Below are 14,476 nucleotides of genomic sequence, written 5' to 3' on the forward strand. Positions count from 1 at the left end.
GATTGCCCCAGAAAAGATGCTTGGTACAGAGATTCCTACTGTTTTTTTTTGTATTGACATGTTTGTGGCCACTTGTTATTTGTGGACAGTTGGAGGAAGAACAGCATGTGTTGATTAAACTTGCAGAAAACCTGACTTGACTTCTACTCTCTGCTTAGTGGAACTGACTTCTGTCACCATCCTGCTCACCACCTGTGTACAGGGCTGCCCTCGGGGAAACAACACTGGCAAATCAACGCTGGGACCATCATCTTCAACAACAGCTTTTCACCAGAACAGCTAGCACCCGCGCTAAACTCCATTGTCAAACTGTTAAAGCTTTTATGTGGATTTAGTGTATGATGTTTCTGTCATCAGTTACAATAAATACTAACGCTATATTTTTATTTGGCATGTGCCTTCAAATGCAGTCCATACTAACCTATACCGTACAACTTTACTGAAAATACACCACTCCAACCAATTTTCTATCCAAGCATCATCTTTGCTTCCATCATGGTAGCGTCTTTGATTTCCCCCAGCGTGCTCTGCGACTGTAGATGTGACCACCTTTGATGTGACGGTGTCCAGGGCTGGCTCCTTCAAACTTCTTCTTGTAGGTGAGTGGAGTGGGGAGCATTAGCTGCCTCATCCCTGTCCCTCCAGACTCCTCCAACGCACTCGCCTCTCTTTGCTCTGCGCTCTTAATAAGATTTTCTGCTTCTCTTGCTACAGCGAAGCGCAATTACCATAAAGATGATGGGCCGGTGGAGGGAGGGTTTGACAGAAGAATTGACAAAATGCATGTTCGTGGTTGAAAATTACATCGTTTCATATAATTGGATAACTCAAGGGTTTATCAAGCGATTTTATCCCTCTTATATAAATGTATGTACCTATTGGCTGAGGAGTTTCATTATGCGTTCTTTAATCTGACTTCATCTCCCTACCTTAAATTTTATTCTTTATGCTAAACTGAGTTTTATCTTGAGCGTGTCACTAAGCGAAGAGACTGGGTTACAAAAAACAGCGGAAAATTGCAGGACTTCCAAAATTAAGACAGCTTGTCAAACTGGCCCTCTACATCTGGAGTGCTCTCTCGTACCTTGGCGGATGTCGGGAGATAGCGGGGTATTTTCAGCAAATCAAGCCAAGCGGTGTGAGGAGGAGGGGAAAAACTCAAGCGATAGGGAAAGTTTTCTGAATCAACTGATGTAAAGTTGAAGCTGAATAAGGTGAGACTCTGAGGTAACAGCGAGGAGATGAGAAAGTAGCAGAGGAAAAATGCATTGTATGAAGCAAGCAAGGCATGGCATAGCACAGTCAGTTACCCCCACATGCTAAAGCTATAATAGAAGGTAAGCATTAGCAGGATGAAGTTAACTGTAGCTCACCGGTGCCTCTCCTCGGACCGGGTCCTTCTTGTTGACCATGATTTCTCCTTTACGGTTGGAGCGCTCCAGGTTGATGGTGTTCCATACATTCAGCTGGATGGGCTGCTTACTCCTGCATCACATATGGTCATAGCTGTCAGTGGCAGATATTATGTTGATAACTCATTCTATTGCTTTAATTTGATCTTCTGTCCTACACTGACTAAAGCGGTTTAAATGGATGATATATAAAGAGTAGTCAAATGGCATCTTTATGGACATCTCAAAAACAGTAGGCCTATAAATGGCTGTATTTCAGCACTAAAGCTACACTGTGGATGCAAGCTTGGAGACTGGAATTAATAGTTTTGTGGCTCAAAATAATTAATTTGAAGTTTTGTATGTAACCCAAACAGCTCAGCAAACAAGGCTTCTAAACAGTACATTTAACACTCAATTTTGAATTCATATACTTCATAATAAACACTCCTTAATTTAATTTGATTTATGTATATAGGGAAAATGCAACGAGAAAAGTGCTCTTATTTATGGGTACCCTGTTAAAACACAACACAGATCAAAGAAACACACACACACACACACACACACACACAATACCAATAAAACATTCAATAAAATGAGCAAATACATAAAAACATACTCGCACATAGACTTCAAAACCATTAAGAGGCGTAAAATGATTTGATTAAAAAAGTTCCACAGGCAGGGAACTAAGTTTCTGAAGGCCTTTTTTCCTGTCTCCTGAGACCTCAAGCGGTGACTACTTGATCTAGGGTGTGGCAAGAGTCCCCATATCACTAATTAGTATTGTAAAACATATGCACTGACCTTATGGTGGCTGGCCCTTTGCCCAGGTCGTAGCGAAACTCCAGGATGCCATTGTTCAGAGCCAGAGAGATGAAGTCTCCTTTGCCGTCGGACTTCTGGCCATTGTAGAATATCACACCATTGGAGTCATTGGCCATGAGCACCACAGTCATGCTGACCTTTTGACTGCAAAGCAACCACAAGCGATAGATATTTTAGTGCACTTTGTCTTTTCTGTTCTGAGACTAGCAAGGGCACATATTTTGCATCCTGGAGGCCAGCTGTTATTTGTGTAACCCTCATTGTCGATTCAGCTGGAGTTAAAGTCGAAGCGCTGCCTTGGGCTTGTGAAAACACCATCATCTCCAGTGAGAATGTTAGCTTCCAGCAGAGACTCACCGCAGATCGTGCCCGTGGAGATGCAACCCCTTAAGCTCCAGGAACGAGTCCCCATTGAACAGTGGCATGTACGCTCCCCGCCGCTCCGACACTAGGAAAAACAAAAAGAAAAAGTGTGTAGTCGATACCAGCATTCTGAGTTGCACATTATACTATACAGATGTTGCTAGGATAAAGTATACTGCAAAAACATATCCAAATTACTAAAACAAAGTAATGTATGTAATGAAGTAATGTATGTTCTATGTGTCAGCGTGAGTTCTTTCGGAGTGCTTTGATTTCCTCATCAACCTAAAACATATACAAGAATTGACTAATATACTCCTACCCTTGATCCTACAAGATCATGGGTGTCTGATCACTGCATTCATATTATTTAAAAACATATGCACTGACCTCCATAGACTAATTGAGTTGTTGTTTGTTTCAATAAACTACTACTTAGTTGAAGTTATGGAATATGCCAATAAATATTATTATCATTTCCAGCTAATGTGTTGTTTTTTGGAGAGTAGAATGACAAAATGATTTATAATTCCTGTTGTGTGAAGCACTTTGAATTGCCGTGTGTATGAATTGTGCTCTACAAATAAACTTGCCTTGCCTAATTGATACAACCAGGATATTTACCAGAGAAGGACAAAGGATACTTTAACTAAAAACCATTTCAGCAGCAGATAAAGTGCAGACTTGTCACTCAATAGATTTTGAGGAACTGTCACCATTAAGTAAAAAATAGAGCTGGGTTTCGATTCAAATTTCAAGAATCGATTCGATTCCGATTTTTACGTTCCAAAATCGATTTTTTCCGATTTCTCAGATCCCATCCGATTCGCTCTGATTTCGATCTGATTTCCGATTCGATCCGATTTCGATTTGATCCGGGGGTTAATTTTATTAAAAATGAAAAATGTATTTGAACCGTTTCCTTCACTTCATGACTGTGTAGAGAAGCAACATATTAAAACTAGTATTATATCAATGTTAAACAGCAAATCTTACAAGTATTGGTAGTTACTGATGGAAGACTTCAAGAAAGATAATCCAGGAGTCCTGAATTATCTTTCTTGAAGGTAGATTGAAGTTCACTGAGGGAAATGTAGAAAAGAATTTTAATTTAAAAAAATATAATAATAATAATAAATATAGCCGCAAGCGGCAATGATCGGCCCTCGCTACGCCGCCGCCACGCCGCAAGAGGAGGGGGTGCTAACGCGCGCCAATTGTCCTTTTATTACGCCTACTGCTGAATCTGTGACGCTGTCACATCTTCTCCCCTTTGTTTTACCATCAAAAAGCTATTTTATTTTGAATTCTTGGCTAAATGTGCGGCTTTGCCGCACAGACACCGTGACTCTTTGAATAAAAATGTGGATAACTTTTGATGGTCCACCCCTGAAGATGAGTCTCACCAAATTTCAGGTTAATAGGGCTGACGCCCTAAGAGGAGTTTGTGAAAGTCTAAAGTGTAAACATGTTCTGGCGATTTCCCCATTGGAATAACATGGAAGGTTTCGGTCATCGTTACGGCAACGCCATAACAATTATGACATGGGTCTCATTGACTTTTTTGATGGGGATTCTAAAATTGAGTTGTGTGTCAAATTTCATATAATTTCGCAAAACTAAACATTTAACCTCCATATAAAATCTGTAGGGGGCGCTGTGGCTCCAAATTAATTTATTTTACTTCAAGTAGGTTTAGGGCAAAGAGTTTAACAACTGATTCTAATTTGACGCAATTCGGACTTTATCTGCGCAAACGGCAGAAATGTAAAATTTGGGAGATTTCTGAAATTCTTGCTACAGTTTGCGGCTTCGCCGCACAGAGACCGTGACAGGTATCAATGTAATTTGGATAACTTTTGATGTCCCACTCCTCAGTAGCATTTTCACCAAATTCCAGCATTTTAGGGCCAACGCCCTGGGAGGAGTTCGTAAAAGTTTGGAAAAACTCCGAAGTCATGTTTAGCCATTTTTGAAGCAATATGGCCGACATTTGGTTGGGCGGACGGCGTTGCCGTAATAATATTTTTTACTTCTCTTGTCACCACCTACCTCTGCGCCAAATTTCATGATTCTACGATCAGATTTTTTTTGGGTCATTTCCCATCTCTCAATGCATTTTTGGTACATTTGGGGGCGCTGACGCGCCAATTTTTTTAATTTTAGAAAAAGGAAATAGCCAGAATGTAGAGAGGCACGATTTTTAGAGGTGTGCTAATTTTTGTGACTTTTCGTCAATGTTCACTGGGTGAAAAATAGGGGGGTTGGTCCCGAGAAGAAAGAAAGAAAGAAAGAAAGAAAGAAGAAAGAAAGAATAATATTACGATGCGAAAACAATGTTTCCCATTTTTCAAATATCATAAACTATACATTTTCGGAAAGCGCTCGCGCTTTCCTACCTCATGGTGTGGGTCCCTGGTCACTGACGGGTACTTTCGTTAATTTTGAGTGGGCTCCGCCCACTTTGTGTTTTTGGCCCTCTATACAGTAATAATGTTCAATTTTTGCATTACATGCTTATATGCACGGAACATGCAAGAGATGGGGAACGTATTCGTGAGCTACTTACGGCAAATGAGTGCTTTATATGGGACCCAATGTAAAGTGCTTGTTTAGTGCGCACTTTTGCACGGGCTTCGCCCGTTTACAACGGTAATTTTCCATTTTCCTACTACTAATTAGTATGCACGGGGCGTGCGTGAGTGAAGGAGTGCGTTAGTGAGTGTTTGGAAGTGGGAGAGCGCTTCGCGCTCGATTTCGTGCGCACTACGTGCGCACTTTCGCAGCCGTGCTTCGCACGGCCTTACGAGATTAATAGGCCTCTCGCCAGCTTGTGGCGCTCGGGCCTAATAATAATAACAATAATAATAATAATAATAATTAAAAAATCAATCTTTGGACGTACGAATCGATAATCGGTCATTAATATGCAAATCGATTAAAAATCGGAAAATCAATTATTTCAACCCAGCTCTAGTAAAAAAGATGGGTTTGTCCTCTTGTAGCCTGTGGGATTTAAATTTCTATGTGGTAGATAATCAAACTGAAAAAATTCTTATGTCAGCCTGATTATACGGACGCCAAAGACTCACAAAGAGGCTCTGCGGTAGTGTGAAGTTTAACACCACGACTGGGACCAATGAAATAATACCACCATTGTGTTATGGCAGGGCCTTTTCTGCAAAATCATGTCTCGCCGACAGTTCCACATCTCTATGCCCTGGCCTTCCTTTACTTTGGCTTGTGCTGTGATTAGAGGAGGCACAGTGCCATCACAACTAACAAGTGGCTTGACAGTAACATTTACCCAAGGGTATGTTGCTCTAAAGTGACACTGCTGTGTAACAGACAAAAAGGTAATGTAAGTCAAAAGGGAAAATTAATGTGAATTTTACTTCCAAAGCCGTAAGTCGGCACTCAAACTATCAAGTCCAATGTCAGATAAAACTGTAATATTGGAGGAAGAAAACAACTAGACAGAGACAAACAGGAGAGGAGAGACAGAGTGAGCTGAGAGGAGAGAGGAGGGACAGAGGGAGCTGAGAAGAGGAGAGGAGGGGCAGAGGGAGCTGAGAAGAGGAGGGGCAGAGGGAGCTGAGAAGAGCAGAGGAGGGACAGAGGGAGCTGAGAAGAGGAGGGGCAGAGGGAGCTGAGAAGAGCAGAGGAGGGACAGAGGGAGCTGAGAAGAGGAGGGGCAGAGGGAGCTGAGAAGAGCAGAGGAGGGACAGAGGGAGCTGAGAGGAGGAGAGACAGAGGGACCTGAGAAGAGGAGAGGAAGGATAGCGGGAGCCGAGAGTAGGGAGGAGAGACAGAGGGAGCTGAGAAGAGGAGAGGAAGGATAGCGGAAGCAGAGAGTAGGGAGGAGAGACAGAGGGAGCTGAGAAGAGGAGAGGAAGGATAGCGGAAGCAGAGAGTAGGGAGGAGAGACAGAGGGAGCTGAGAAGAGGAGAGGAAGGATAGCGGAAGCAGAGAGTAGGGAGGAGAGACAGAGGGAGCTGAGAAGAGGAGAGGAAGGATAGCGGAAGCAGAGAGTAGGGAGGAGAGACAGAGAGTTGAGAGTGGAGAGGAGAGACAGAGGGAGCTGAGAGGAAGAGAGGAAAGAGGGGCACTTAGGAAGGCTCATTTGCAGAGCCCTGATGCTTTGTTTTGTGTAATTTCATCATTTCATGACGTATTTTTATAGTATATAGTATTTGTTTTATGTTTATATTATATATTTATGTTTAAACTTGCAATTATAATATAATGTATTATTTAAACAATTTTGGACAATCTGATGTCACTGATATTATAAATGCCTTTATAGAATTAAAACATAACACTACTATTATTTCAGGTAAATGTATGTGTTTGTATGGTAAACATTATTATTCTTTCACCCAGTTATAATACTAATATCATCTGTGTTATTATTTATAACAACATCATCACTACTGCTGCTTCAGGTTTCAATCTTTAACAAACATAGAATACAACAATGCAAATATTTCGTATACCATCTATATATTTTGTTGTTTTTGGAGACCTTACACCTCGTGGTCTTGCAGGGAAAGTTGTGGTATGTGTAATTGGCTCAGATTAGCTGAGCCACATCAGGATGGGGAAAGGCAGACGGAGATGAGAAAGCTAATTAGCTATTGTGCGGGAGACTGCTAATGATGATGGCACGCACCACAGAGAAGAGGAGAAAATAGGAGGAAATGTGCTAAAGTGAAGTGGGTTAGAATAATGGAGCTGCTGGGAATAGTGTTGTGCAGGGGCTTTTCCACACTGTGGCTCTGGGCGTCCCGAGATCAATAAGTCAGCCAAGTCCCAATGACCAGGAAAACCCTCCATCATGCATGTCGGGGCAGAGAAAGTTTTTAAATTAAACTTTTATAGCCATCCCATGCTCCGGATCGTTTGATAGTAGTTGTGTTTATATAACGGTAATGTAGGCTAATTAGCACTTATAGCACTATAGAAACAATCCAAAGAGAGGAAGTTCTGAGTAGGCAGCAAAAAGGCTCTGAACCCGCCCAATTAACTGTGCTCACACTGTTCATACAGAGCAAATGTTTCTCTGATTAATGTAGCGTTCTAAATAAAAATACAAATTTGAAATTTAAACTTTGAGTTTAAGTCCAAGCACTGCTCTTTCATCACTAACTTGTAATGATTTACCTTGGCGCAGGCCAAAAGCTAAGTAGGCCATTCAATAGTACAGTTCTACCCTTGAGTAAGGTCCTTGATGGGGAATATTAGTGCAGCATAGAGGGATGGAGATAGTGGGGTGCACCTGTAGCTTACAGATGAGTGGCTCTGGGTTAGCGAGCCTTATCTAAGGTCTGGCTACAGCTGACACCGCACTGACTGACGCACACATAAATCACCCTGGGCAGCAGGACTGATGCGATTAGTCTTCTCATTGATTCAGAAAAAAATTGCCTTTTGGAAAAGGAGACACTCTCACTCACACCACATTGATCTTAGTTCACCTCAATTTATTTTAATCACCTGCTAACAGGGACTGGAGAAGGATAGTCCTGTGTGTTTCGACTCCATTCGACTAACACACTGTTACTCACAGAGGTGTAAGACAAAACCCCCAGAGGTGAGAAGAAATCAGTCTCACATCCCCAGTCAAAAGTCAGCTGACTGTAATACAACAAAGCCAAAAGCTCTAATAATGAACTTCAAAAAGCCTGGTGTTTTCACAGCCCTGAGCCCACTCTGCCATGACGATCTGAGAGGCAACATGTTTGAACACTGCACCTGTGGGCGGACAGCTATGGCTAACAAGCCTAGCCAAGACCAGGCTGAGCGGCCCGACGGGGCCAATCATTCTGCTGAACAGCAAAGCAACTAACTCCAACACCCTCACTCACCACACACACTGGGAGGGGACCGTCACAGGGCGCAGAACTGGACTGTTCCACCAATAACAAGTGGGTGTACGTCTAAGTGTAAGTGATGCTGCAGGCCGTACCTTTCTCACAGTGCTTGCCCTCTCGGCCCATGGGACATTCACACTTGTACCCTCCCTCAGGCTGGGGCTGGCACTGGGATGAGGGGTGGCACCTGTTGGGCTCACAGGGGTCATGGACGTCAGCGCAGGTCGGACCTGGACAAACACATAAGAAACACAGAAAAGAAACCGATTTTATGCCAAGTTTTGTTTTTCCCAGCAGTTGTCTCACAGTGGCCATTTTCTAATAGGATATGTAAATATTAACGTGAGCAGAGTGTCCTGTTGTGCAGTCATGTTCTTTGCCCTGTGCCCATCTGAATACTGATGTCATTACTGCAGCACTCAGGGCCTTTAATGAAGGCTGTCCCGCTGAGCTCGCAAGACTAACACGTTTTTTACCCTCACTCTAATCCAAAACAGTGTCCCGACATGTCTTTCCCCACCTCCCCTTATCCTCTCCTCTGTCGTCTTTAGCTTCCCATCAGCCACAGTGCCTGTCCTGGCCACTTTATAAAATGACTAAATTAAAAGCCTGCGGGCGTCTGTCCAATTCTCATTATCTACATCCTGTGCCTGGTGCCAAAAAGCTTTGATCACCGCACTGCTTCTTCAGAGACGAGCCGTTTCTTAATGGCTGCTTAACCGATAGCGCCCCAAAAAAGTTTTTTAACATTTTGGCATGAAAGTTTTGTGTAAAGAATTGAGTGTGCTGCCAGATGTGAGAATCAAACTATTTATTATTTACGCCAGGAAATTAAATGACAATAATATCATTTAAAAACAAAAAGCCTAGACTGAACAGTTAAGTAGGCCAAAGTGAGCCGCAGTTTTAATAATATTTTTGCTATGTGTAAGCGTTTATTTTAGGGACACTGAGTTGATGGTGTTTACAAAATGACTGGAAGCGAGCCTGCTGGGGATGAGAGCTGCACTGTGAAATGAGGCTGTCATGAATGCACTGAATTCTGGGAAAAGAGCAGAGGAGTTGGGACACAAACATATTTTTGAAGGTATAGTATTACCCTGGACGCAAATTACATTTTATTTGGTATGGATTTTACTCCTCAGCAGATTGTTCGTGTGTGAACAATAACAGTCTCATCAATAACCTGAGCACAATTTCACCTATCCAGCTCGGTTTCCAATAATTACAACGTTTTTCCCTTAACAAAGATAAATTGATCAGCCATATGAATTAATTTGTAATCAAACGGGACTAAAAAGAAGTAGGTGATAGATATTTAACCCAAATTGCAGGGTATAGCCAGATATTGATGCAACCAAGACTCTGATGCAGAGTCACTTAAAGGGGAACTATTCTCTGATGGAGGGTCCGCCACCTGCTGTAGAATGTTCACAGTACAACTTTTAACATGTCTAGCTCCACAGAAACAAACAGGCGACAGATTTGAAAAAATAAGGAAATATTTTAGATGAGGCAAGTCCAGTCACAGTAAATAGAGAAATAAAGATGGATAAATTGATACCATGTGACTGCATATTCTAGGCAAAGCCATTACATCCCCATGGAGACAAAGAGGTAGCAGACACACAAAAAGCAATATAATGGCCATTTAGTTGCATCAGATATACTGTAGATTAATATAAATAGATTGACATATACCATACCATACCCTTTAATTGCCCAGCTGTTATGTCGATAAAGCATTTCACGGTAACAGAGAAAACTTTGGTCTGTTCAGGCGTGAAATGGAACAGTGTGTGTTCTAAGGTGTGGGCAGTTGCAGAGTCTTACCCCAGAAACCCCTGGTACATTTGCAGTGGAACATCTCCGCCTCTTTGACCTGGCAGGCGGCTCCGTTCCTGCAGGGGTTGGGCACGCAGGGGTTGTTCCCGCACTCTCCCACGCCACTGCCAAACAGACTGTCCCCTCCGTTCTCCTGTAGGTTCAGGACCCTGTTGTTTACATCCAGCAGCCGAATACATCCCACCAGACCCGTGTCCACTCCGGTCCTCTCCTTCACACTGGAAAACAGCCATTTAAGATTGTGGTGAGGATTTTCTGTGGGTTGGCTAAAGTAGATACAATAATACACTGATTTAGATATGAGAAAAATGCAATATTCAACACATTTGAATAATATAATTTATTGCAACAGTATATTGTAATATAACAGCCAAATACATTCAAACTGGTTACTAAGTATGTAAGACTAAACCAGGACCAAAACAAGGTTACACTACAACACATAATTATATCTTAAGTCATATCAAAACTGAATTTAACCGTATAAACAAATAAAGTGAAATGGAATAGTGTAATATTAATTTGTGTGTTATTATATAGCATTATATAATATGCGTCAATAATATGATGGTGCATCAGATAAGTCACTTTACCTGCTATTGATTATAATCATATGATGCACTGTACATAAAGATAGTCCCAGCCATTTTTTGTACATACTAGTGTTGTGGCTTTTAGTTTTACTCTCATTGCCCAGTATTTTCTACTAGTGAGTGTACTACAAAACTGGAATTTCACCACAGGGGGATAAATGTAGGTTATCTTATCTTTTTGCAATAACTGTGCCGTTGCAATACAGTGTGCAACTCCATAAAACATGAACATGCATATTAGAATCTTACTCCTGTTTCATGTCCAGAGGAACTCCTCCAATGAATAGGTTGGTGTCCAGGTTGAGTCCGTCAGTGCCCCGGGGGCTCTCTCCCTCCACGTGGTCCTCGCTGTCCACACTCAACATGGCATTACGGCGGTTACGGGTCACCACCAGCTGATGCCACCGGCCCTGCTCCACCTGCACTTTACTGACCAGAGTGCCTGTGCCAGAGCCTGTGTTGAACCTAGAGACAAAACATATCATAAAACATTCACACGCTACCATTTCAAAGTATTCAAAAAATCCTCCAATATATATAACAAAAACACTGGACTTGGTCAAGGTTGCCAATTTAGAGGTTGTTAATAATGTAAAATGAAACACCAATAAGCTACAGCTGCAGGCTTTGGTCTTTATTGTTAATAAGCCATATTATATTCATAATATTATCATGTTTTTTTAATAGTTGTACAATGTCTATGCTTATTATAATGTTTTTAAATATATATAGATTGAAGGTTAAATGGAAAATCAGCCAACAAGCTTTTATTACAACATCTGCAAATCTTAAGTAATTTATGAACTACTAATGTACTAAACTAGTAGTAGTACCGCATTCCTTTTAGACCCGTGCTTTGGGCTTGTTATAAAGTACAGTATAACACAAAACTTCAGTTAGGGGACAAAATCAGGCTGTTCTGCCGTAGTTCTGCACGTAGTGATTCAAAGCGAGAAATAATTAGGGCGCCTCACTTTCATATCAAATTACAGCAGCCACAGGGCTTTTCAGCACAAGATGTTTGTTCCTTATCGAGCAGTGCCTAATGACTGGAAGAATCCGCTTGCATTACTCAATAAGACAGTGATGAAAGGACGGAGGTACATTCTAAACTAACAGCTACTCAGTTAGCAATGTCTTTCACACTTTTTAATTCAGCGTTTTATCTAAGGAGGAAAGAGGACACGTCTCACAAAAAGAGTGGTGCAGTATGCGACCCACAGCAATGAGAGCAATTATCTGCCACAAATAATTAGTTCTACTCCCTACGTCTTGGATTTACAAAGCTGTGGGTGGTGATCCGGCATGGGTATTTTTGGAACTGAAAAAGCCCAAATGACTAATGATCTCACTGAAATCGCGACTGATTTCAGGCTGTATTTAGAGAATGACCCTGGCTCTGTGCAGGTCAGTGCAGTCGGAGAAAGGGTCAGGATGTGATACAGTAGACGAGAGATTAGAGATGCTTCATAACAGGAGTTTGTTTTTTTCACTCTTTTCTATCATGATTTTTACGCACACAATTCCACTGCGCTTTGTAATGAACTACCTGAAATAAATGAAACTTAGGGAGTATTGAATAATATAGAATGTTATACCAATTTGGGTATTTAAAGCATTTCTGACTTGCTTTCAATCCCTTTGCTTGATATCACGCACAATTTAATAATGTGAGAAATATTATTTCTCACATTATTAAATTGTGCGTTTCACATTGAAGAAAAAGAGGGAATACATCTTTAGAAAAGTCCACAAAGTTATGTATTGTGAGAAATAAATCTATTTTACATCCATCTATGAACATGAGAAGCTTGAACAGGAGACATATTTTTTTCTCCCTTGGTATTTAGTATTGAACTGGCATTTTTATTTACATGTTTTTATTTTTTAAAAGTGGATCACACAGTCTTTTTTTTAAATAAATGAGACCAAGTACAGTGATGTGGGCGGAGATAGCGGTTACGGTAAAGAGGAATTTTCTGAGCACTCGAGCCTCAGTAGCAGCACAATAAAGAATGACTGTAATATGCATGAATCAATCTAAATACAACTTTGCGTAAACTAATGATGACGAAAGAGCGCTGTAACAAGGTTCCTTAAAGTTGATTAAGCATAATAACTCCTCTCTAACTCTTAAATGCAGCTCATACATATGAATGCTCTCCCAACAGCTTGTCTTAATGAAAAGCATGTGCTTATGTAGTTGCCTCTATAAACATACAGTATGATGTAATGAGACGTAAAGGTCCAAGCTAAAGCACATGCCGGCTCCAGCAAAATGTCTGAGTTCAACCTTCACGTCTGTATCTGAAGTATTCCCTGCTGCTGCTGCTATTTTAAACATGTTGACTCTGTGTAATTATTTGCCTCATTATGTTGAGCGCTCATCATTTGTTCAACTTATCTCCAGTCTCTTCCTGTCGCGGCTAAAAAATGGCCTAGTTCCCGCCGGGAGCAGGTTTAAAACGGAGCCAAGTCAATTGTGTCAGAGCAGTCACACCCTGTCCGCCAGTTTGATCAGGAAGTCAATGACAACACGTCCCTCGAGACTGGTAAAATAGCTTTTTTTTTTACCAATCGCTATCAGAGTGCTAAATAATGATCAGCCATGAATGTTGAGTTCTACATGTAGTTTATCTTGGCGTTACAGTGTTGTCTTGTCTATGTACACCAGCGGGAGCAGTTAAATTCTCTCTCATTGTTTGTTTCTTTCATCCAACGACAATAAAGGAGTCGGTTTATGTACGCGTTCATATGTTTGGATTGAACGGAGTCGCCAGTTCTCTCTCTCTCTCTCTCACCTGAGCTCCACCCGACCGTTGACCAGGGCGAGGGAGATGAAGTCCTTCTTCCTGTCCTGGCCGTTGTAAAGCAGGATGCCGGTCATTTCGGATGTTCTGAACTCCATGGCGATGCGAACGGTGTGGTATGCGCTCATGGTTTGGAAGGCCAGGTATGACTCCCCGCCGAAGGATGGGAGGAAATATTTGATAACTGGAAAAAAAAGGAGGAAGTCTTACAATGTCATCCGTGTTGCTAGGATCAAAGTAAACACTAAATCATTTATGCGTGAAAATATTGAGAAAGGGACAATATTTCGGCGTAGTTGACAAGCAAACAACATTGACAGGTAAAAAAAATAAAAATAACATCTGATCATGAACTGTAATTTTGCTTTTTAACTATTGATTATTCAGACTTTTTTGCCTCAAGAAAATGTAAAACCTAACAAAAAAGAAAGGTGAAAGGAGTGCACAGTGTCATACAGTAGTTTAATACTTGGTGAGCCACAAAAACTGAAATGTTTAAACCACCAATGTCTTTGTGGTGGAGCACATAGTCAGCTCCAATTAATTCCGGGATAACGTGACAGGATGTGACAACTTTATCAAGAGTCCCAGAGGCTACAGTGAAGATGAAGACATCCTCACAATGGATCCTTTTATCATTTTTTGACCACTTCACAATTATGATTATGTTATATTTTTCCCATGTGCGTCCAACTCGAGCGGAGAATGGCAACTGATGAGCTCTTTGTTAGTGAACGATCGGGAGGAAGCTGCTGTTCAATTTACTCAGC

At 41.4% G+C, this 14,476-nt stretch overlaps 1 protein-coding gene across 9 annotated transcripts in view; it reads right to left on the reverse strand.

The window, feature by feature from the left end:
• The window catches only part of agrn (agrin), a 344,610-nt gene that overhangs the window by 26,858 nt on the left and 303,276 nt on the right, over positions 1 to 14,476 (reverse strand). For 8 of the 9 annotated variants that reach the window (XM_072449621.1, XM_072449614.1, XM_072449618.1 and 5 more), the window contains 7 exons: positions 13,698 to 13,890; positions 11,146 to 11,361; positions 10,292 to 10,521; positions 8,554 to 8,688; positions 2,580 to 2,670; positions 2,202 to 2,366; positions 1,374 to 1,485 (listed from right to left, as the gene is read on the reverse strand). In XM_072449621.1, the coding sequence (XP_072305722.1) occupies positions 1,374 to 1,485; positions 2,202 to 2,366; positions 2,580 to 2,670; positions 8,554 to 8,688; positions 10,292 to 10,521; positions 11,146 to 11,361; positions 13,698 to 13,890 (1,142 nt within the window). Of the gene's footprint in view, positions 1 to 1,358; positions 1,486 to 2,201; positions 2,367 to 2,579; positions 2,671 to 8,553; positions 8,689 to 10,291; positions 10,522 to 11,145; positions 11,362 to 13,697; positions 13,891 to 14,476 lie in introns of all 9 variants that reach the window. The other variant, XM_072449619.1, reaches the window with a different exon arrangement.

The sequence above is a fragment of the Eucyclogobius newberryi genome, unplaced genomic scaffold, assembly GCF_026437365.1.
Source record: "Eucyclogobius newberryi isolate DKJ021-1_F unplaced genomic scaffold, fEucNew1.0.hap1 SCAF_17, whole genome shotgun sequence".
NCBI lineage: Eukaryota > Metazoa > Chordata > Actinopteri > Gobiiformes > Gobiidae > Eucyclogobius > Eucyclogobius newberryi.